A 23,997-nucleotide genomic window follows, 5' to 3' on the forward strand; every position below is an offset into this window, starting at 1 on the left:
CACAGCCAGCTGAACTCCCTGCAACCAGGGAGTGCTGGAACAGGGGAAAGAAGACAGAAAAAGAGGATAGAGTAGGTGGCTCTTTTGTCTCCTGCCCACATCTGACATCATTACTGATTCAGTGCTGTGCTCTGACCAGACTGAAACTACATGGATCAAAGTCTTCAATTCAGAGATGGAATTAAATGGGAAAGAGTTCCATCCATAAACCACTGCTTTTTCAGTTTGAGATTTTACTGAGTTTTCCAAAGTAGAATTAAGCGAATATCAAGGAAAGCAAGTCAAATTAAGAGGCTTTGGGGGTGGGGTGGAGAGAAGACCTTCTAAGGACAAACACCAGCAGTTTGTTCAGGAGTAAAGCCAAGTGAAGCACAAGTCTGCCACAGTCTGACTGCAGGAATCTGTGTTGTATACAGAGGAGACATTTGAAAGGTGTCAATAAATTACTTCTCAGAGCAACATGTTTTCCACTTTCTCAAACAGAAAATCTTGCATGATGTTTCCAAGAAGTTTTCCTGCCCTCCCCCAAATACTAAGTCAATAATAGAGCAAAACAGGTTTACTCCACAGAGCTGCTTTAGGTATAGCTGCAAAATGATGAGAAAGTGGAGACCATGCTGCCTTCTGCTTTTGGGACAGAAGCCTTCCAAGCTAGTGCAGGTCCAGAGAAAGGAGAAAGTGAAGTACTGATCATCTTCTTTGAGAAGAGACCTCAACACCTCTGCTCCTTCCATCAGTGTTCAATCATCAGCTGGTCAGTTTGTGGAAGTATGGAGCAGGGAGATAATTTCTGCAACAGGATCATGTTTAGATGCATCTTAAGTCATCCCATCTATGAAACCCTCCTCTGTTGCACAGTTATCATTGCACATAAACTCAGAAGTCAAAAGCCAAACACTGTGTTTCTTCCCTCCCTCTGCTCACCATGTCCTCCTCCACATTCAATACCTGTGAAACAGAGCCTGGATTCGAACAGTCTGAACATTTGAGATACTCAAAAAACTTGGAACACCAAAATTTAAAAAACTAATTTTTGAGGTACAGGCATCTTATTTTAGCACCAGGAAAGATTTTATAGAGGAAAGGAGCCATTGTTTGGAAGAGGGATCAGTGAGACAAAGCCAGCATTCCTTGGCATGTACCAGGTTAAGGCGACTTGTGATCACTTGTGATGCCACTTGCTCGTTCCTTCACCAACACCACAGCACATCCCTGCCTCAGCTGTGCTTACCTCAGTCACAGGGTTGCACTCTGTCTCACATGAGCTTCCCAATTTACAGCAGGGTTTCCAAGAAAACCAGTTGTGCCAACATAAAGAGGAGCACAATGCAAAGCAGAACTCCCCAAACCACCATTTCCTACTGCTCACCGTGATTCCTCTGTCCCAGAGCTACAGCCCAAGGGGAGCTGTAAAACACTCCATGTTCAGGGCAAAGCAGGCTTGTCTGGGAGACAGCAGGAGCAGGGGAAGAAACAGAAGAAAAGTAGGTTAAAGCCAATTACAATCTTTTCAAGAAGTCATTGCAAAAAGATCAGGAGAGTCAGCAAGAATAAAACATCACCAAGAGCAAGTTACTGCTGCCTAAGTGTCCCACCTGCATCTTTCTTTTCAGCTTTCTGCCATGTCTTTTAAAGAACATGGGCTCATTGAACAGAATACACTGTCACAGTGACAAGAATTACTTCAAATCTCTGTTAAGTATAAAAATACAGAAGATATGCCAATAAGGCTTCCTCATAAAAACAGACCTAGTTTTGTTCATTTGTTCTTGTTACTTGTTCTTGATCCTACGTAGCTTCCTGTAAACTAGGATATTCAGGAAAGCCTGAAAGCATTCATTACCCATTATCCTATTAAATTCAGTGGCCCCTTTGAAAAATCCAAGCCTTAACCTCTTACTGCTTTTTCTCAAGGGAACCTTTTAGAGAATTTTTAAAGACACTGAAATCACCCTTGCTCGCTGTCCCAATTCTAGGTGGAGAGAGCACAAGGTTTGGCACCAATAAAAAGCTGAACTGGTACCAAAAGAAAGCTGAATTACTACAAAGAACATATAAATGAGGTGCAAAAGGCTGACTTGTAAAACTGGAACTTTCTGAAGTGCATTGTCAGCACTGCTGTTCTGAGCACAGAGCGAGCCACGTCAGGGACACAGACTGAACAAAACCAGTCACCTCTTCTTGTGCAGAGCCTTTTTTTTGGTCTAATTTCCTGAAACCAGCCACAGGGTCAGAAAACTGCTAATATAGCACACAGCAAGCATCAGGAGCTCTCTCTTTTATTTCACACATCTAAGCCAGTCCTTGCTGGATCTTCAAGTAGTGGATATAGGTTTCATGCACCAAAAACTTTGAACACCCATATCATGGGAACACAAACATTAAAGTCTCCTTTTCAGCTGTATCTTTGAGACCGAAGGGTTGAAACCAGTCTGACCAGTGGAGCCCTTCCACTAGAAACCATGTTCTTTGATTGTTTTGCAACAGATAAATATTAATATATGCGTCTCTGCATAATGCAGGTATTTTTTTTTCCAACTAAAAAGTTGTCCTTGTGCTACCATGGCTTTAATGTACACATATGCTCATTACCTAATATATGAGCTCTCTCCTGCTTCCACCAAATTTCAGTAGGAACTCTTCATTAGACTTCCCAAGTCACACAAAGGGTGCACCTTTAAATGAGTCCAACTTTTCAGGCTTCTGGAATATATTTTCAATACTGGGAATCTCTAGGGAGACATCAGTTGCCAACTTTTAGGTCTCTTGAATTATTGAGATCCATTAGGAACTTTCTGAATATGAAATTAAATAGCATAATCAAAAGCTACAGGCTGCTCACTGGGCTGGATTTGCCTCTGCCCAGACCTTTCCTGCACACTAGAAAGGGATAAAGAGATTACTCCAGTGGTTTGTAGCTGCAGTTGGGTACTGGCTCAGACAGCCTGAACTGAAAGTTTCCTTCCTTGTTTCTCACAGCATGTGCCAGCATTTCTTGATGGGAATGCAAAGATTAATTACAGCTGTACTTGCTCTGAACAAATCCTCATATTCAATACAGTCCTGCAAGATTTAGAGTAGCACTAATTAGGGCTTAGAACAACAATTCTGCAAAGACAGACACACCGAGTATTTTTTCTAATTATTTTAAGCATAATAAAATTAAAGCTCCTTTCCAGAAGTAGGGTGGCATTTATTCTCAAGAGCTGGGAGCCAAAAGAACTTTTCCAGTCTAAGAACATTAGATTTAGTGTTTCAGTGCTATTGCTGAAGGTTAAGACATCAAACTATAACTGCTTCCACACACATAGAGAGAGATAAGGATGAGCACAAAATCTTTTGGGACACACAGACAGTTCTCTAATGAGCTCAATTACCAAGAGGCAAAGACAAAAAAAATTTTGTACTTGGCAAAACACACAGCAGTAAATCTTTAAACCAGAAAAATGGCAATCATTAGGCAAGATGCAAACTCTTCTAATGAATTTTCAACATGGGAGCTGTAAATATGAAGTTGTTTCTCTCATTCAGCTTAACCACACCAAAAATACAGTCAAGATGTATTGGCATCCAAGGGCCAAAAGCAAAAAAACTTCTACAGGAAGCCCTACCCAGTACCATAAAAATACCAGGCTTTTTAATCTACCTCCAAGATTAAGGAAGTTAAAAGGTAGGGCCACACAAAGTCTGAATTTCAGCCTTTTGGTACCCACAGACAGCAGGGCATTAATGAAGTGCATTAACTGTACATCGTGTGGACTTCAGCAGTGATTTTACACAAAGTTTTGATCTTTAAGTAAAATAAAAATTAAAAAAAATGTAAAGTGCTGGGAATTCACTATACAGACTACTAGGACAGCCAGTAGCACAGCTCTTTTTACTCAGCATCCATCTCAGTTCCCATATGGTAGGCATATCAATTTCTTGTTATCCACTTATTTATTATGTATGATCTGCTCATTACTTTCCAACTTATCCTCCCAATTCCATGCAGGCTACATTTCATCCAGCTGTTGCACTTTGTCATAATCTAAGGCCAGGAGAAATTCATGGCAGGAATCCTTTTTTTTTTTTTTTCCACAGAGAATTTAACACAGAGGCCTTTAATGCTTGGTTAAGAATTCAGGTAGGTACAGTAACAGATTGCTGCTCTCTAACACTTTTCCATTTGCATCGTTTTAAAAAAAGTCATAATTCATGACCTTTCTGGTTCTTATTATTTCTCTCCAATAGCAGAAAGTATTTAAGAATGGCTAATAACTGTTTTACCCATCACAGCTTTCTGCTTGAGAGAACAGCTCCTGTCCCTGAGAAAAGATACTGCACGAGTGGATTTTGCTGAAATTCAAAATGATTTGCAGAGTAAAACAATCTACAGCCTTTGATTCTCTGAATGGTTTTGAATCCAGCCGACTTTAAATGTAGTTCTTCTCACCTCTTGCTCAGTGGCACTTTAAGCAGAACTGAGACTCCCAAGTGCAGAATTCCTTCCTGTGGGTGACAGACAAGGTGACATCTCCAGCTCTGCCTCCTGCTCTCAGCCCAGTCCTCAGCTGGAATCTCTGACTGTCAAGACACGCTGGCACAGCCAAACCCCACACAAACGCTGCTCCAGGAGCTCTCTGGTGGCAGCAGGCCCATTAACATATCTCATTTAAGCATTTATTTTTAGAATACTGCAAATACATAAGGAGATTGAGGATATAACTCCTGCAGATGCAAACTGACAGACTCTAGAGCGTTAGCCAACACCCACAGAACTGTGTGTAAAGGTTTTTAATAAAACCCAAACTATAACTCACTGACTCTCGCCTCCTTTAGCAAAATGCCACTTTTGTTAGAGAGTTCTTACTTAAGACCCTGATCTGAAAAAATTTTCCTATTTGGTCATAGAGACAGGATTAGAAGCCAGGGACTCCAGCTGCTAATCCTTCCTGCTGCAGACCTGCCACGATGCTTTGCCGTGTTATACTTAAACAAGCAATTAACTTCTGCTGCTGTAGGAAGATGAGTCAGACTCCATAACTTGACCATAAACTTACGAGGTCTTGGGATCAGAGAACAGAACTACAACTAAGAATTTAAATCTGGGTCTCTGGCACTTAATTGCCACAATACTTGCCTAAAACTCTGCTTAGATATTTAACCAAGGAGAAACATCTCCATAACTCTCCTTGTTGTATGAGTCCAGAGCAGGGTATTTTTCATGCTGCATTGATAAAATCTGCAAGATAGTGACCTTTTAAATTAATCTTACATTCTATGTCAGATTAAGCCACTGTTTCAAAATTTTAACATAAGAAAATCAGATTATATAGGGCTGTTACTATTATTTTTATAACAAGCAAGTGGCAAATTTAAGGGAAGGCTTAGGTTATATATATACATATAATACAGCATTATCATTCCTTACATGTCATAGCTATAATTCAGACAAGCCTATTTCCCACCCACTTGTTCACAATTAGCTTTAAAAAGACCCAAACCTTTTAACATTCTTAGATAAAGACTTACACTTGACTTTCAGCACTAATGGTGCAATGCAATTATAAAGCATCAAGGCAACAGCAAATGTGAGTTTCTGCTTTGTAGCACTACTGTCAATCCCTTGGTTTTTAAAGAATTTTGTGGGTTGCAGTGGTATGGCCCATCCAGATCTAGAAAATTAAAAAACCCACATAACTTCCCCAGCAATAATTTAGTTTCACAGGAGTTCTGCACACTAGGAATGCCCATGCAAAGCTCAAAAGCAATTTGGCAAAGAGTTGCTGCCTACTCCCAATTACATGCATTAAATGGTAACAAGATTTCCCAGGCTGGTGCTTTGAGCAGCGTGGTTATTCCCTTTGTACAACTCTCCAGCATTGGTCAAGCCCCACTGGATTTCACTCATGAAATATGAGAGTTTCATGGCTCTGGAAAAAAAAAAAAAAATCATCCTTGCAGAATAAGCAACATTCACAGTCTCTTGTGTAAGCTCATGTTCAAACAGTAGTTTGCAAAAAGAAGAGCTCATGTTTGTGTTGCAGCCAATGGGATAAGCTGGGCTTGATTTGACACTCGGTATTTCCTCAGGAGAAAGTGCATTAGCAGTGTGTTACATCAATGCCCAAGCACTCCTGCATTTCAGGGCTGTGCCACATGTGCTCAAAGAGCAAATTGCTTAGGAACATGCTTTTAAGGCCACCTCTACTCTGCCACTGCACCTTAAAGACAAATTATCAGTTGGAAACTATACACTTCAGGATTCAAGAAATCTGTTAAAGTGCACTGAGTAATTCTGACAAAACGCAGCCCAATCCTGGAGATTTCTTTGAACGTGCCACTTCAAAAGTCACCTACTTCTGCTGCCCCACCTCTCAATTCACTTGGCTTCTAGAGGCAGTCAAATGCTGCCACAAAACCTCCCCGAGCCTCAGCAGCTGCTGTACAGCCCAGCTCCTGATCACATCGCTGCTGTACCCAGCACTTCCACACCAAAACAAAGATATTTCAGCCACAGTTTGTCCACTCTGAATCAAGAATTAGTGCAAAAGACTAGTGCCTCACCTCCATGCTGCCCAAAACACACAGTTGGCTGCCTGTGAGGTTTTGAAGCCATCAGCTCCTTGTAGAGGGAGAAGGCAGCAAAAAGCTCTATTAACCCCAGGCTGTTCCCTGTGCAGCATTTCCAGCACACTGTCTGTTCTGGCAGGCACAATTTAACCACTTCCATTTAGTTCAACTGTCTGCTTAAAAAAAAACCAACCCAAGAAACATGGTAATTTACAGGGGGAGTGACCCATGTCCTATGACAAACACCCTCCAACTTCCCCCCAGCTCAAAACACCCAGAGAATGGTGAATCGATAGAAAAGAAAAAAGGGTCTTTAAAACATTTTCCAGAGTCTTCCCACATCCACGGCTTCAGAGGCTCTTAGTATCTGAAGTATTAATGGAAATGTTCCATACAATTCCCTGTGCACAGATCTAAAAATAGGTATGGACACAGTAGTAAGTTTTTGTCTATATTTGCAAGACTCTTACTTCCCTCTCAGGAACCACGACTTCCCATTAACGCTGACACATATTATTTAAAAAAAGGAGCTATTAAAACACCAGAAATTCTTTCAACAACTCAGTGAACATCAGTAATAATAATAATACATCAATAGCAACCATTAAATTTCAATTGATATTCTGGTGATGGATCACAAACATATTCTGAATACTAAGAATGTCAGTTTTTCTTTAAGAATTGCTGAAGCCAGTTGATGGCCTTTGCAGATCTGCTCATCATCAGCTTAAGCTCTCCAGCAGAGCCAACACACAAAATACATCTGTTCTTACTGTGACAAAAATACCCTTTTTTTTTGCATGCCAAGCCCTGTTTGTCCCACAATGACATCAAGCATGCCAAGCTGCAAGAAGTCAAAAAAGTATCTAACCTTGCTTCAGATTTTTTGTTCTGGACACATTAAAGCTGAAGTGAATGAATCTCACATTCTCCCACTAAAGACCTGGGAGGATGAAAAAGACCCAAAAAACCAAAACACCCAACAAAAGAGAAACCACCTGACCAAAGCAATTCCTACCTTGGCCTTGCTGTCCATGGTTTGTGACTTAAACAGAAACGTCATTTATGGGTGAAAAAAGATTGCAATTGAACTCCTGAATACTTGTTACTGGGCTCAAACTGAAGACACTTCCACCTTCCAGCTAAATCCTCCTGGAAATCCCAAGGCCCTTTCTCCAGAAACCATTCCAAGTGGGATTTGTCTCCCTCTGGTGGCAATGGAGGATTTAAAGCCAGTTGCCCAAACTACCAGAGGCAAAGAACAAATGTTACAGGACGTTTGGAGACACGTGATCAGCGTATTCTTTTCCACCATACAGACAGAAAATGGGGTGGGATAATGAGGGGAAAGGAGAAGGGGGAAGAATCACATCCTGATTACAAAGGAATTCCTATTCTAGTGGTTAAAAATGAGGACAGAGACGTGACAATGTAACCAAACATACAATGAGGCTTTTGTCCCCAAACTACTTGGCTTGTGTACAAGGAACAGAGGAACTTGGGTCGGTGGGGACTGGCTGGGGCAGGGGAAGAGGGAGAGGCTGATGTTTGTGAAAAGAAAGAGAAATTGGTTAGTCTGCTTTAAGAAAGGCTGTAAAGAAAAAAAAAAAAAAGAAAAAAGCAGCCTGCTATTGTAGAATCCACCCACTCACTTCTGAAATGCTCAAAGACCCAGACAGGGATTTACAACCAGCACTTCTAGGCACTGAGTGTGAAGCAGAAAACACTCAAATGCCCAGAGGCAGTTTGTGTGGTGCCAGAGAAGCAGCTTTTAGATTGCACAGGGTTATGGTCAGAGCCATTTTCTTTCAACAAGTTTGTTACTGCTGAGTCAGTCACTGAGCTTGGCATTACAGACCATAGGAAGGCACCTGCACACTGTGATTTTCAGCTCTAGTTAATCAACCAACATGTTTTACTTTTTAACAGTCACACAACTTCCTGGAGAAATAAGAGCATTCAAAAACAGGCCAATAACCTTACAGCTTAGAAGTCAAAAAAATAACAATAATAATAACAAAAAAAGAGCTGGTGTTCAGATGACTGCAAGACCAGGGTAAAGGAAATGCAAGTGCTGAGTGAGGTTGTTTTTTTAAACAGTGTCGAGACACATTCAGAAAGATCACAGTAACGTAAAGCCTAAAAATTATGGTGATGATTTAAAAACTATTTTAAAGACAATAAATTCAGTTTAAACCAAGCATATTCCATTTAATACTTCACTTATACTATGGAAGAAAGAGAGTGCTGACGCAGAGGTTTTCTTCAGCCTTAGTTAAAATCAGTTCAGAAAAGATTTATTTTTTCAGAGTCCACTATATCTGGCTTCTATTTATTTACACGAGTCTATATCCAGCAAGGGTTTAAACTAAATGAAGGTATGGGTTTATACATATCATATGCAGTTACAAATTAGGAATCTCCTTAAACCACCTCTTTCTTTAAAAAGTTATGCAGCAAATTGGACTGTTGCTGATTCCCATGTATTCAGGGAATCAGACTCCTGCTGAAGCCAGTAGCAGGGCATGGAAACTTGTTCAAGTGATTAATTTGTTTAGTGATCAATCCAAAAGCAGCATTTGTATCCTTGAGACCAATCTACTCCATTTAAAAAACTTTTATGCAGCAAGTGCTTTTTTTTAGTTACAGCTGAGTTACTTTCTAATCCCCTGGTGTTGCAGCCTGCACAATAAAATAACAGCACCCAGGATTTTCAAGTTGTCAGTGCCACAGATGCTGACATTGGGACTGAGTTACACACTGTTTCTGTACTACCCACAAGGGAACAGGGCTGGTGCCTGCAGCAGTTCCAGCTGCCCCAGTAACATCACACAGGTTATGTGAATGCCACCCAAAAAGATGCACCAAAGAACTAAACCATTATGTTGAAGATGACAGAATATTAAATGATCACTTCCATGTCTGCTTTATTTTTTGGGGGCTTTTTTTATTTTTTGGCATTTCCTGTTTAACCCTCAAAGCCAGAGAATGCAGAGGTAGAGGTCTACCACTCTTGGAACACTCTTTATCCACCAGCTAGGCTCTTTTTTCCAGTTTGATGCAATCTTATTGCGGGAATGAATCTCCCACATGATCCCAACCTGAATCTCCCTCTACAAACAAAATCCATGTTTGATCATAGCATTTCCCAGGAAAAGGAAAAAAAACCAAACAACAGTCTTAGCAGCCTGCTGATGCAACTATTGCTTACTGTACTGCATTGCCTTGGCAGTTGTATCATGATAATTTCAAGTTCCCTGTGGCACGAACCATCTTTTTATTCCACATTTGAACAGTGCTTAGAACAGCAAAGTCTGTGTCTGCAGATGCAAGGAATAATGGAACAATTAATCCATCCTCTCTCCCCCTCTGCACATCCTTCCCCCCGCCCCCTGTGCTGTAACATGGAAATTGTTTCATTTTTAGCCTAAGGAAGTGAGGTTTATACAATCATCCTGTGACAGCTTTACCTCAGCATTTCATTTATTCTTGAGCCATTTGGCAGTCACACGAGGCTTCAGAGACAGATTTCAAAGATGTGCAACAAGACTCAAACAGGCACCTTATTAGTGGAGACAGATGAGCACCTCAGGGCTGCAGCACGAGTTTAACTACACTGTTAGACACCAGAGAACCCACAGAGAGGAGCAGCATGAGGAGACACTCAGAATTTCACTAGTGAGTTTCTCTACTTCTCCTTTACCTATATTTGTAAAAGAATCTAAGGGAGACTGTGCAAAGTCATGTTTCTATCCTTTAATTCCTCTAATGAAACATAAATAACACATCCAGGCATGAAGAATTTCACCTTGCACTGTTTGGTTTTATTTTTCAAAAAAAACCTGAATACATTTTGGGAATAGAACACCCCAAAAAACGAATTCTACCTGCAGACTGAAGCTTAAATAATATGCTAAAATCATAAACTAGATTTATTAGAAGAATTAGGAAAAAATCCTATATAATTTTCCAAGGACTAGTAACCAGTAACTAGTAGCTTGTTTCACTGAACAAGGAAAAAAAGAGAGAGAAAAAAAAAATCATCTCCATCTTGTACACAGGAAGAAAAAGGAGAGGATTATGAACAGCTGTCAGAAACATATTCCATACCAGAAGTGCAGCTATTTTGGCACAGGGGCACGAAAACCTCACAAGAAAGCAGGGAAGACAGCACATTTTTAGGTTCACTGTCATCTTTCAGCTGCTTATCCAAGTTTCCCTTGCAGCCGTCGGGATGAAAAGAACCAGCCAAAGAGCAGCAGTGGGATGGGTGTTGCATTCACTTCAAAAGAGCTGCATGCAGGAGGAGTTTGCCAGTGTCAATACACTGCAGGCTGGCAGGGCTGAGAAGTTACAAATTAAGTGTGCCTTCATCAGTGACCTGCTATGCACAGACCTACTGAGCTGCTAAAATATTTTTAGTTCAACCAATTCCTGCCTTTTTTGGTTCCTCCTGCTCTTCCAGTTTATCCAGTCGTGTGCACTTTTCCACTCCCTCTTACTGCCATGCAGTTTTTCGAGTTTGGCTCCAATTACCACTTGTTTCTGCTGCTGGAGTGCTCAGATTTACAGCACTGCTGCAAACAGCTCGGGGGGGGGTGGCTGATTGGTGCAGGTAGCAAGCACTCTGCCAGCTGAGGAGAGATTTGTCCAGCAGGGAACTCTTCCTGCCCCCGGGAAGCTGGGTGTACTCACCAGCTGGTACTCGCTCCGACGGCTGAAGGCTTCCTTGATTCCCGAATCCCTCCAGAGCGCGCCCAGGGCGGGTACATAGAGCTGGAAGGTGGCAGGCTCGATGGGCATTCCAGCTTTGTTTTCAAAGGCCATCAAAAACATCCCGTGCTTCTCATTCTCCGTGTACTGCCAAGGGATCCCCAGCTTGTCCCGTGCATCCACCAGAACCCTGCAGCCCTAAAGGACGGTTCAGATAAGAAAGTCAGTGATAAAAAGATGAAAGTGCAAAAGAATAAGGACTTGAAGGTACTGGAAGATTATTTTTTTGACACTGTTCTGGTGAGACTGAACTCAGCAGAGAATCATGTTGTTTATTGCAACATCTCCAACAGAAATAAGATAGAGCTTGCTTCTGTAAGCAGCTTAGCCACAAAATATTTCTCCAGGTGGAAGAAGTATTAGCAGCAACAGCTACTGGCAACAAGCAATGCTGCCAACAGATAATGAAAGTAAACATCAAATGAGCAAGAGAAGTGTCTGGGAACTGACGTGTAGTTTTAAAGTAACATCATGCCTGAAACCATATTCTTCCACCTTTTATTTTTTTCTTTGCATTTGGGGTTTAGATACCAAAAGGAACATCCTGGCTTTCTCAAACAGTAGGAGATCAGAAAAGCACTAGAGGACTCAAGACATTGCATAGATTTCAAGCTCCCATGCTCAGAAGAGCAGGTGCAGTTTTTCCCCAGAATCAGCTTTCTTTTTGAACCAGCCATACATCTGCTAAGCAATGTGTGACAGGTAGGCTCTGGTACTCCAATTCTAGAAAAGAAATCTGGAAGCAAAGTGATCTTGTTCTCATACTTAACTCAGGATTACTGAGCTGCTCATTTTAACATTTTGCAGTTTTTATGGAAACTTAATTTCATATTCATGGCAGCAAGCCAAACACACAAGGTTAAGTAAATTTGAAACTTCAGTCTTGACTCTGATTTCACCTGTACTAAAAAGCTTCAGATTTCTCAATAGTGAGCACCATTTTAATAATGGACAGATCTGTAAATGGGGGCTTAGCATCTCAACTGCCATCAGATTCACAGGTAAAATCTGTGGGCTATAGTGAACTACTTTTCTTATTGTGTTGATCTTTTGGTTTTATAGATAGGAAAATAAATAAAATAAAAACCTCCAAAACTGAAGCTCTCTTTCCACAGCTATTCACATGAACCTCCACATTACTGCACTGATATTTGTTTTGCATACTTTAAGCTATCAAGAGTGCACCTATGTTTTCTCAACACTCATACCTTTCTGCTCTCCAGTTCTTTAACAGCACCACACAACAACAACAACAACAACTTTTCCAACACAAACTAAGATTGGAGAGGGAAGTGAGAAGCAACTTAGTGGAGTGTCACAGAATAGGAACTCAAAGCAAAGTGTCACAGTTGTCACTATGCAACAGTGTTCCTGAAGTACAGCTTCCCAAAAATGTAAATATTTATGCTTCTCTAGTGATTGTTATTTTCTTTTATAAAGTAGAGAATATATCTCCACAATACCAGGAAAAGACGAAAACTGAATGTATTTACAAACTGCTGCTTTAAATTCCAGACATAACTATTTAGTAACTCTGTCATACCGACCAAAAGCCAACTCTCATTCCTAGTTACAGAGTTTATCCCTTTAGTAACACAAGTCTTTGGATCATTATTTGAACGGCACTAACAAACATCAGCATGAAAACCCCACTTATAAGGCTCTGTCTCTGAACTGCAGATGCCTCCATGACATCTCGCAGCTTTTAGACACTTCTGCAAACCATCCCTTGCTCACAGAACACCATCCTGGCTGCAACTGAAAGCCAGGGGCAGCTCCCCATTATGCCCAGAAGTTGGAGATTTTCCAAAGTGTTGCGGCAACCGAGACCAATACGACACAGCTATTTCTAGGTATTTAATGCCAGGTTTGTCTCTGCTCAGTGAGAAGGGAACAGATCACCATCTCTCCCCACAGCCTGCCCACCTCTCCCCACGCTGCCCTGGCCCTGTGTGGAGCTCCCAGCCCACGCAGGCCAGCCCTGACCTTTCGCCTGCCTGGGCCCCAGCTCTGCAGCTCAGCTCCAGCTTTTCCATCTCACAGCTTTGGGGCTGATTTAACCCTTATCCCTCTCACAGAGCCTTCAGAGCGTCCCAATGGAGTGATGGCAAAACCACCTGATTCCTGTTCTGATTTCCCCATATCTCACTCTGACTTTCCCTGCTCCCACCGGAGACACAGAGGTTCTTGAGAGACTGTTGATAAGGAAAGTTTCATTATTTGTTTGAAGAAAACCACAGAACAGTTTCAATCAAGGACGTAGAGACTGCTCCAGTCCCAGAATAGTCACTTATCTGCTGGCTGCTGCTCCTTGGAAATGCAGGTTTGAACCTCTCTGAGGCAAGAGAGGGAACTAAACTTAGACCTCACCAACTTTATATGAGTGCACTAACTACTGCAGGGTCACCCATGGGGAGTGGGTGGCATCAGCACCTTCCTCTGACTGTTCTAGAGACAGAGGTGGCTGCCACCAAAACCCACGCAGAGCCTGCTCCGGGACAAAGAGGCAGCTCCAGAGGCAGGGACACCAGCACTGACAACCAGACACACACAGACACACACTGAATGAGGCAAAAAATATAAATAGGATAGGGGTTAGCAGGAATGCTGTCCTATGCACATCCACAGGAACAGCACCTCTCAAAATCTGAATTTTTAGAACACAGCTGCTTCAAGATGTGTATCTCCAATGCACCAGGAGTCAAAGCTTTACATAACAACCAACCAACCAACGTTTCACCCTCCCAACTCTGAGCGGTTAAAAGTGTAAGTGACTCAGCAAAATCTCCAGTAAAGTGAATCCAAACATTTCTCCATCTCCACAAAACAGCTCCATAAATGCTACAAACAGATGTCAGAAAGATGAGGAGAAACAGAGAAATTGCTAAATTTAGATCCCCTGTACTGCTATTCTCGCATCTCTGAGTTACTGGTAACACTATATTTTGCAGCCTCACTGAGCATTTGATAATCCTTGTCTCATTAATCTGCAGAACAAGTTATGAGAGGAAAGGTTTCCTCTTACTGAAAGCCCATGCAAAACACTTGCCCTGCCTCTTTGCTCCAAAAAGACCATTGTGGGATGCAGCCAGAGAGTCACTTTCATCTATAGTTAAAACTGCTTAAAGGTTTGTATGTACTGTTGATGCCCAGAGGTGAAGGTTTCATTTAGAAGATCAGATGTAATTGAAATTTCTGGGATTTCCATTTATTATAGGATGAACAGAAAAGCTGCATATATTTGTAAAGTAATTTTATCACAACTGAACTTAGACTCAAACACTCTTGGTACAAATAAGGAAAAAAAACACCAAACAAGTCTTGTTACATGGACAACCCTCCCTCCCAAGCTCTGACAATGAAGGTAACACCAGACTTAGTTCATTGCAGCACTTATTTCATAATAAATCCTCCCAATATTGCTGTAACAGTTTTTCTGATCTTCTGCTACTACAGAAAACATCAATTCACCCTTTCATGTAGAAGACTGAACACAATCAATTACCATTCTTTATTCAAATTAGGAATATAGAAAAAAAATGTAGGGACAACTTTTGATGTGAAATAAATTACTGAACAGTTCAACTGATCTAAAGCTTTTGTCCTGCAATCAAAGCAGGACCCAGAATAAGCTCAGATGGAAAGAATTAAAATTCACAGGTAAGGATAGTGTCAGGCATTAGAAATGGCAAACCAGCAGCATAATGGAAGAACCAGCTAGACAGGAAAAAATATAAAATTCTCCATTTCACTCCTTTCCTAATAATTTCTAATATATTCAAGTAGTTGTATAAATCCCTGGCACACACAAAACCTGAATGGAGACAAGGTAGAAAATGTGTAACAAGAATGTGATGTGATCTAACTCATGAAGTATCATATCTTACACAGAAGAAAACACTAAATAAATCTAGAAATCCACAGATTCCAAAAAAGATAACCAAGGCATGATATACAAGAAATCTACAGAAATTACAAAGAACATGCAGAAAGGGAGTAGACAAAGTAGACAAAGACTGTTCTTCTCCCTCCCCTTCCTACACAAGCACAAGTTATCAAACAGCAGGTTAAACTAAAAGAAGAGGTTTTCCTGCACACCCCCAGCGAGACAAACTCATTCAAACAGGATGCTGGCCAAAAGTATAAATGGCCTTAAAAAGCAATGAAGACAAATAGATGGAAGAAAAGCCCAAAGAGGACTATTCGATTACATTCCAGATGCAAATCCTGGCGCGAGAAGTTTCCGAACCCGAAGGCTGCCAGTAAGTGGAAGAGCACACCAAGGGATCCCACTGCCTTGTGCTCGTACCCTTTTTGGTTGTGGGTTGTTTTTTCATGTCACAGACAAAGCTGGAGCTGCTCTCCCTGACACAGCACAGCTGTTGGCCCTCAGTGTGTTTGCTGCTCACCAGCAGTATGAAGGTTTTATGAGCATTTCCACAAATGCTCATTACTAGGACGGGCTCAAATGTATTTTTTTCTTTTTTTTTACTTTTGAAAGCAGCCTAGCATTGAAAAAAAATCCAGGTTGCCTTGTACTTTTAAATAATACATAAATGATTTTGTGGGAATTATTAGAAAGGTTATCACCAGCTAATGTCACTTGAAGCCAGTGATGTTTGCCAATACATGAAGTGTTGCAGTATTTAAAGAGCAGCATGATTTAAAGTTACCTTACATTAGTAGTTACACTGCTACATAAAACACAACATTCATGTTTTAAATTATTCACATACTCCAGTACTTGAAGGATTCATTATCCTTAAAACCTCACACCTTTCACCAGATGGACCAACTCAGAGGTTGAGTGAACACATCTCAGTTAAGCACCAAGCACACAATGGGAACAACAGGTTTGGGGGACACTCACTCATAGGCAAGGGCAGGTTCTTCCATGCACACACCAGCAGCCAAGGGATCAAAAAATTTGATTATTCAAGCCAAGTGTCTAGAGAGAACTTGCAAACCTCCTTAGAGTTTGTATACAAATACAAGAGTCTCCTACAGTGCATTTTCTTGAAATAATTTTAAGGAACTACTACGGGATATGAGATCACAGACAACAGAGTAACTGTTACACATGAAATACTACAGCAGCTACTTTTGAAGCTTTTACCATTAATTCACTGTTCAACCTCCTACCAAAGCTCTGGATGTGCAGTATCTACATATCACATATGGAAATATCATCCTGAGAGAAGTGCTGATCACTGCTGAACACTCACTGGGGGACTCCAAGGCACAGCTACCAGGCAATACTGTTCTCCTGTGGCTGTAATCCAACAGGAACATGGCAGGCACAGGGAGATTCCAACAGGTTTCCTACTGTGTGTTTTTCCTCACTGTTGTTGACAAGAGACCGACAAGGTCTGGGGAATCACATCTCACAGAGACCAATACAAATCTGAACTAATGCCAAAAGGAGGGTTCCCACCTTGACAAGATATTTCTTTGAGCCAGAGAAACAGTACAAGGGAATGCAGCTACGGGAACACAGGTCCAGCTGCACCAAAAATCTGCAACAGCTCCATATTCACTGCTGCCAATACACGAGAGAGCTGAATCCCTCAGCCATGGATGGAGCTGGACCTCTCAGCAGCTTTCTGGCAAGCTAAGAAAGATGATAAAATGTAGCCTACATGTATTTTTAGAAGACATCTCTCAACCTTTTAAAAAAGCCATTTTCGATACAACTTTTAAAAAGAAAGTTGTCAGTGTTTGCAAATATAATCACATGCACTTCATTAAAATTGCTGTCTGGAACACTGGAGAGAAGGTGACCTACTGCTAACAAAGTCATAGCAAGACAATCAGATTTTTACACCACACTATCATAAAAGCATTAACAGTGTTTTTCTTTGATCTGTGTCCTTGGACCATTCCAGCCAAGCAGTAGCCAAGAAGCCAATGTCATTAAGGATAAGGTTTCACATTACAGAACAGTCAGTCTAACGACCAGGTACCATCAAAAGGGGCATCTTTCCTGGCAGCAAAGTTCCACCCTCTCCTGTTTGATATGTCTGTCATTTGTCTGAGCCCACAAGCCAATCCAGTGAGCAAACATCACCTAAACCCTGGCCATTTATACAAAAAGTGGTTTCCACTGCCTATATTAGTTTGCTGCAAGGCAAGACAGACACAGGGGTAGGGGTGGGAGCAGCACCAGTTAGCCCAGTTAGACAAAAAGGCTCACCAGTTGTGCATGCATTTTCACCATTCACGAATTCCAGTACCACCCAGGTGAGAGCAAGGTAAACAGCAAAGCCGACCTACCTTCCAGCCAAACTCACAAATAAAAAATGGGAACAAAGGGGAAGTGTCATTTACTTAGTCCACAGGAACACAAACATTAAAAAACATTTGGATTAGCCACTGACTCTCTGGATTGGGAGCAGCAGTGATGTCTGCTTGTCTGGAAACTCTGAAAAGAGTCCTTGTCTTTGACTGAATGTAGCAAAATGACGACAAATGCAGCAGAAGAAAAATATTCTCGCTGCAAACTTTACTTGTAACTGGGCCCAAAGCAGAGAGATGATGACCTCAGAGGTGGTGACTGGTGCAGGACCTTACACAAAATTAACGCTTTCAGAGTTGTATTACCAGCTTTCTCCTTGTCCTGAGACCATCAGGCCATCGTCTCGTTCATACTTAGTTCATGCTTTCAATAGAGCAGAAGCAGAATCTGCAGTTCCAAAAATATCTCCATCAGGTTTGGCAAGACCCTGCCATGCTGCCCTCAGGAACACAGTCCCCAGCACGTGCTCAACACACAGGGAGGGCCCTTCAACATCAGTTCCTGACCTTCACTAGGGGGAAAAAACCCAGGCAAGTTGAGGGGATTCATTTAGAAACTCTGCAGCCTCTGATTCCTTCCACCTTTTCCTCTTGTTTCCCAGGCAATGTGTACAGGCTTGCTCCTAAGTTTTCCTGTAAACGTTGTTAGTAGTACAATTTGCCTTTTTTTTTTGCCAATGCTGTTTCCAAGTTAATTATAAAAATATATGTATAGTCAACCAACTGAATATAATGTAAGCTCCCAAATTTAGTCACTCAAGTGACTAAACTTATGTCTGGAAAACATCAAAGTATGTGTCTCCAGTCTCCAGGGACTAAGTCATGTTCTGCAACACTAATGACTACATCACAAGAGCACTGTGAGCTCCATTTTGGAATAACTATGAATATTTATCACTTACAACTGACCAGGACTCCTCTTCCACTATCTGCCATGATGAAGACAGATTGCTGCCTCCCAGACCAACCAAGAGACACCTCAAATGCAAAGGGACCACCAGAGTTGATGGAATTCACACTGAAGACACAGAAAAGACATCACCTCGAAGTCAGCAAGAGTTTCAGTGTTTAAATGAACCTGGAACAGTAAGAACAACAAGACTCAGGGGTTTTTTTCTTTTCTACATAATTTGGTGAATATTATTTTTTCATATTAAATTAAGCTCAGAGCAAAGATAATCGGAATTAAGAAGTGGTTCCAGCACAGAACTTTAGCACTTGTATACTAAATGTGATGGAAAAGGCTCCTGTGTTCTCCTTGTCACTCCCCTCAAAAGAAGCTGTCCCAGCAGAAAGGAGACTGACACTGTCCTGAGACCAACCACTCAAACAGCTGGACCCCAGCTCTGAAGTAACAGATGGAGTGTCACCATCATCACCTCCTAATGGGTTTCTGAATTCATTTGCATGTAAACCCAAGAAGTGTGGAGTCAAGTCAATTTAAAGAGTAAGGAGTTCACACAATGAAAAGATGTATTCCCACCTTTGTTTGTAGATTATTGGAAGAGATGCTTGCATTGTGAATGAGTAGGTAACTTGGTCACTTAAACTGTAGCTCCCAGCTAAACTGAGGAATATTCTTTTTGCCCTCCCCACAATTTGTGTCTGTACCTGACTTAAACCTGCAAGCGAGTTCTCTTGGTTGGTTTGTCAATGACAGGAGGTACAACCACCTCACAGGCAGCCACCATAAACACAACACAGGTACACTGCAGGTACACAGAGTCCCTGCAACAACAATCCACATTTTGTAATGGCTGCAGAAGTCCAAAGTTCTTCTTAAAACTGCCTTCAGCACAGACCACTTATTTTGCCTGCTTTCCTGCCACTCATTCCTGCCATCAAGGAGAAATGCTCTCAGGTGTGCCCACGTGTATTGCAGTCAGAATCCCAAAGGATTGTTCCTCAGACAGTTTTCATGTTTAAAATCTTTCCTTGTTTTTCCACACTCAGAACCCACAGCCAAAGTTCCACATCATTTCCTGCGTAGTCCTTCCCTCTGCAACTCCAGGTTTTTCAATTCCTTAGTCAATCATTACAACTCAGGCCGCAGACAACAAGAAAACACTCACAGATGTATTGAAACCTTGAGCTGGCCTTCTCATTTTCAACACAAAAACTAACATTACCAGAAGAGCTCAACAGATTATACTTCAGGCTTTTAAAAGCCGAACATTTTCTCTCTTCAGATTGAAATCTCTCAAACAAGCTGGTGCAAGTACCACTCTGGTGCTTGTAGATTGCTTTAATTATTTTCTTACACAGCTAAACCAGGTTTTTTCAAGCAGCATGATATTCTCATACTTGAAACAAAAAACATTTAGACAAGGAACATCAGAGCTATGATTCATCGTGTATCTGAGCTCTTTAACTGTTATCAAAGGAAGCAAGTAGAGTAGCAAAGCCAACCCATCTGTTTTGAAAGGTATCAGAAGATTCCTTCAGCTACAGTCAGAAAGCACCAAAATGCTCATGTAACACCACCAGACTTTTCTCAGATTTGAAACTTAAGGTACATGAAAGTTTTCCAAGTTTCTCTGTATAACCAAGAGTCACCTTAAAATTCACGCTGCCAGCGTCAGCCAGCCCTGTCCTATCCACTTTCCTTTTCCAGGTGGGTGTGCTGAAGTCCTGGAGCCTGTGTACTCATACCAGAACATTAACACTGCTGCTTTTCACTTCAATCATCAAAAAGTTCCAAAAAGTTACTTTGAAACTTAGCCTCGATTAACAAGCAAAACCCGAGTTAACCGATGACTATTTACCTTAAACCAAAGCAAAACTAATGTATTTGAATACCACCCCACAAATGCCAGAAAAAGCCAGCAAGGCCCTGAACCATCACCTGTACTAAATGGAAAAGTAAATTCTCTATCACAGATTTATTTTGTTTCAGCATTTTGTTTCTAACTAGGGTTTCCCCAAAATGGGGGATGAGAAGCAGAGAGAACAGGGTAAGCAAAGAACTCAGCATTAAGAAGATATCAGAGAAGTGAGAAGCTGAAAACTCAAAGTGGAGGCTGACATTAATGTCAGTTCATACTTAGCACTGTTATTTTCAAAGAGGTTTCACGTTCTGTTCCCTGAATCAGTTCCCTCATTTTCAGTAAGTTGCACAAAGTGCCTAAACACTCCTGCAATGAGGATTTTAGAAATACCCAGCTCTGCTAAGAGAGTAGGAATGCTCCTCCTTCAGAGAGCAGTTTAGTCATGGCTGGAAAATGAAAATTGACCATTTAATCCCAGAGATTTACACTGCATTTATAACTCAGATCTCAGTGCTGCAGAAGCTTAACAGAACCATTGTTTGACCATGCTGAGAACTCTGTGGAAAAAGGGGCTAAGGTTGCTGCAGCTGGACTTCCCAGTGTCACACAGATTTAGATGCTATTTCATAGGACTGTTTTCACTTCACACTGTCAACATATAGTACTATACAAATTCATCTTATATCTTTTCCTCTAAGTTAAGTCTTAATGGGTGATCGTTCTGAACTTCCTGAAAAAGAGAAAAGAACCCGCAGCCTAAACACTTTAGAGCAGCAGTCTGGTCACTTGACAATCTGCATTGTCAAAGAAGTAAAGTAAGTTTACTTTAAACACTGTATGTTTATCCATGGACAGTTTAATACAAGACAGTATTCCACAATCACCCTAAAATAAATGCATTGACAACATCTCTCTGTTTTCAAAGTCCTGCAGTTCTGTCTCGGTATTTGATTTCTTCCTGATGATTACAGCAGAATATCAAGGTGTTATCAGATTTCTTTCTGATGAGCAAAACACAAAGAAAACATCTACTGTCTTGTCCCCACACTCATCCCAGACCTCCTTCCTACCAGGAAACTCTCTTAGTTCCCTTGGTTTGCTCTCCCTCCTTCTGCCTACTCTTTCCATAGTAACCCCTCCTGAGCCTACAAGGGAAGTGTCAGTTGTGTTCTTATGTGCAAGAGCCACCTCTGTCACCTGCAGAAGTAAGAGAAGGAAGAGTCTGACATGTACCTAAAGGAGAGCCCAACCTTAACACTCCCAAATAATGACCTGCAAGGCCCAAAGGGTGATGGATCTGCTGAACTCACTTAAAAATAATCCAAAATTTATTTTGACAATTAGAAGACTTAAACAGATGTTCAGCTGACACGGTCCAAGCAGTGTTGTTAACTATCAGAACTCCTGACTGCTGCCTCGAGGACCTGGATTTTACTTTAAATTCTGCAGATCTGCCCAAAGCCATCCAGCAGACAAGTGTTTCAAGTGCATAACTCAGCCTCCCCTACTGCAAGTTGGAGACACTTACTTTCCTTTTCAAAGCACACCAAGTTGTACTGCTGAAAGCTCTACACTTTCTGCATACATAAAATATTACATCATTTTACCATAACTGGTATTGCTTAGACAACTCAGAAGAGGAAGGAGTCTCAGATTTTTCCGTTTTCACAAACTGCTTCCTTAAAAGCCTCTGCTACCACTTGAAATCAGTAGCAGTAAAAAAATAAATCACTGGCAAGACCAAAATAAGCATTAAGACCTAAAATAAGAGTCCTTATTTCTAGGTGTATAGCTAAAAGAAATCATAATGCTCTTTGCCTACGTAACTACAATCAGAGAGAAGCTTCTGAGCTTCAACTTCCTTGCAGTTAATGGGCTCCAGCCTGAAAATGGATGAAAAAAAAGGAAAAGAAAATTAGACAACAATTTTCCTGTTCACTAACAGAAGTGAAAGCCCTTCATGGAATAGTGGCATTCTTAAAAACAGGAGTCATTGTATGCTTGCACTTATTAAGTGCACATAAAGCTTCTATTTAAACACAAGTCTGAAAATTCAAAAGTAACTCGTTATCTTTAACTTGCACAGTTCCCTTTCCGTTAACTTTCTCTGAAATCTCATGGAGTCTCACAAATCCATGCCCACATAAGAATGGAGGCAGTCCTACAGAAAAATCTAGGCAGGAAAGTAGCATTTCTTTTAGGGAAAGATTATGAAGATGAGAAGAGACATACTCTTAAGTCAGCTTTTTATGCATCTTCAGGTATTTTCTGAAATAGGACCCCTTCTACCTGCACAGGGCATCAGAGCTTGCACCCCTGAAAGGAACAGTATTTGTCAAGGCTGATCTTCCTTAATTAAGGAAATACTGGTGTGTAAAGCAAAGGCTCTACCAGTAGCCTTTATGTTCTCCAGTCACTACAGAAATATACTGCCAGCACTATAAAGCCTGCACACACACTGAACAGAAACTTTTTGCCAAAGGTACCAAACCAAAGTTATTTCCATTCCAGCGCTGGCTTTGATAACACCCCCCATGCCCCACTCCAGGGGCCTGCACTCCCCCATTTCTGAGGATTTACCAACTAACAACCACTTGCCACCACAACATCTCTACAAGGACGCATTTCTCGTCCCATCTCGAGCAGGCAGGCTCGGGGGCACTTCGGACAGGCAGGGAAATCTCCTCATTTCTTCAAACCTTGAAGTTTCTCCCGTTCTGACTCCGAGGATGCTCTCGCAATGCCTTTTCCAGAAGGCAGGCCACACCTATATCCTCTTTCCTCTGCGCTTCCACAAAGCTTTCCTCAATCCCCCTTTGCGGGGGAAGTTTCCTTCGAGCCTTTTTCGTCGCCGGGCAGCGCTGGAACCCCCATCCCGGAGCACAAAGGTACCCGAACACCTGCGCCGAGCCCCTTCCCCGGGGGGGGAGCGCCGGGAGTGGGGCCGGGGCCTTCGGGGGGGCCCCGCCCGGGCTCCCATCCCTTCCCGACGGCGACCCCGGGCACGGCCCCGGCTCCCGGCGCTGCGGGATGCGCCGGCGCCGGCCTCCATCCCCCCGCTTCCATCCCGCCCTCCCTCACCTTGAGGATGTTCTCGTAGATGGTGGCCCGGAACTCCAGCAGCGCCTTCTGGTCGAACTCGCGGCCGTGGATGATCCGCATCTGCTTGAGGAAGGTGGACTTGCCGCTCTCGCCGGCGCCCAGCAGCAGGATCTTGACGAGGCGGCGGACGGCGCGGCGCTCCCGGGCCAGCATCGCGTCGATCTCCCGGCTGCGCCGCCGCGCCTCCCGCTCCGCGTCGCGGCTCCGCTCCTTGGCGTCCCGGCGCGGCCCGTCCCCGGCGCGGCCCGCGGCCTCGGCCGGCAGCAGGCAGCGGCTCAGGGTGCGCACCACGCCGGACATGGCGGCGGCGGCGGCGGGCCCGCAGCGCTCACAACGCCGCCGCCGACACCCCGAGCTCCGACAGCATCGGGCGGAGGCCGCCGAGACGCTGCGACCCAGCGGGTGGAGGAGGAGGAGCAGCCGCAGCCCCGGGGGCTACGGGCCGGGACCGCCCATTCCGGCCGGGGGGAGGGCTGGGGGGCGGCGGGCGCTGCCCGGGGAGGGG

At 42.5% G+C, this 23,997-nt stretch overlaps 1 protein-coding gene across 4 annotated transcripts in view; it reads right to left on the reverse strand.

Moving 5' to 3' along the window:
* Window positions 1-23,871, reverse strand: part of GNA12 (G protein subunit alpha 12) — a 41,963-nt gene extending 18,092 nt beyond the window's left edge. For all 4 annotated transcript variants that reach the window (XR_003529867.1, XR_003529866.1, XR_003529868.1 and 1 more), the window contains exons 1-2: window positions 23,472-23,871; window positions 11,251-11,466 (exon numbers count right to left, since the gene is read on the reverse strand). Coding sequence is in view for 1 of the 4 variants with exons in the window: in XM_027656501.1 (XP_027512302.1) it covers window positions 11,251-11,466; window positions 23,472-23,792 (537 nt within the window). In the remaining 3 variants the exon portion in view is untranslated. The remainder of the gene's footprint in view (window positions 1-11,250; window positions 11,467-23,471) is intronic.
* Between the last annotated feature and the right edge of the window lie 126 nt (window positions 23,872-23,997).

Source organism: Corapipo altera, unplaced genomic scaffold, assembly GCF_003945725.1.
Source record: "Corapipo altera isolate COAL_440 unplaced genomic scaffold, ASM394572v1 104, whole genome shotgun sequence".
Classification (NCBI taxonomy): Eukaryota; Metazoa; Chordata; class Aves; order Passeriformes; family Pipridae; genus Corapipo; species Corapipo altera.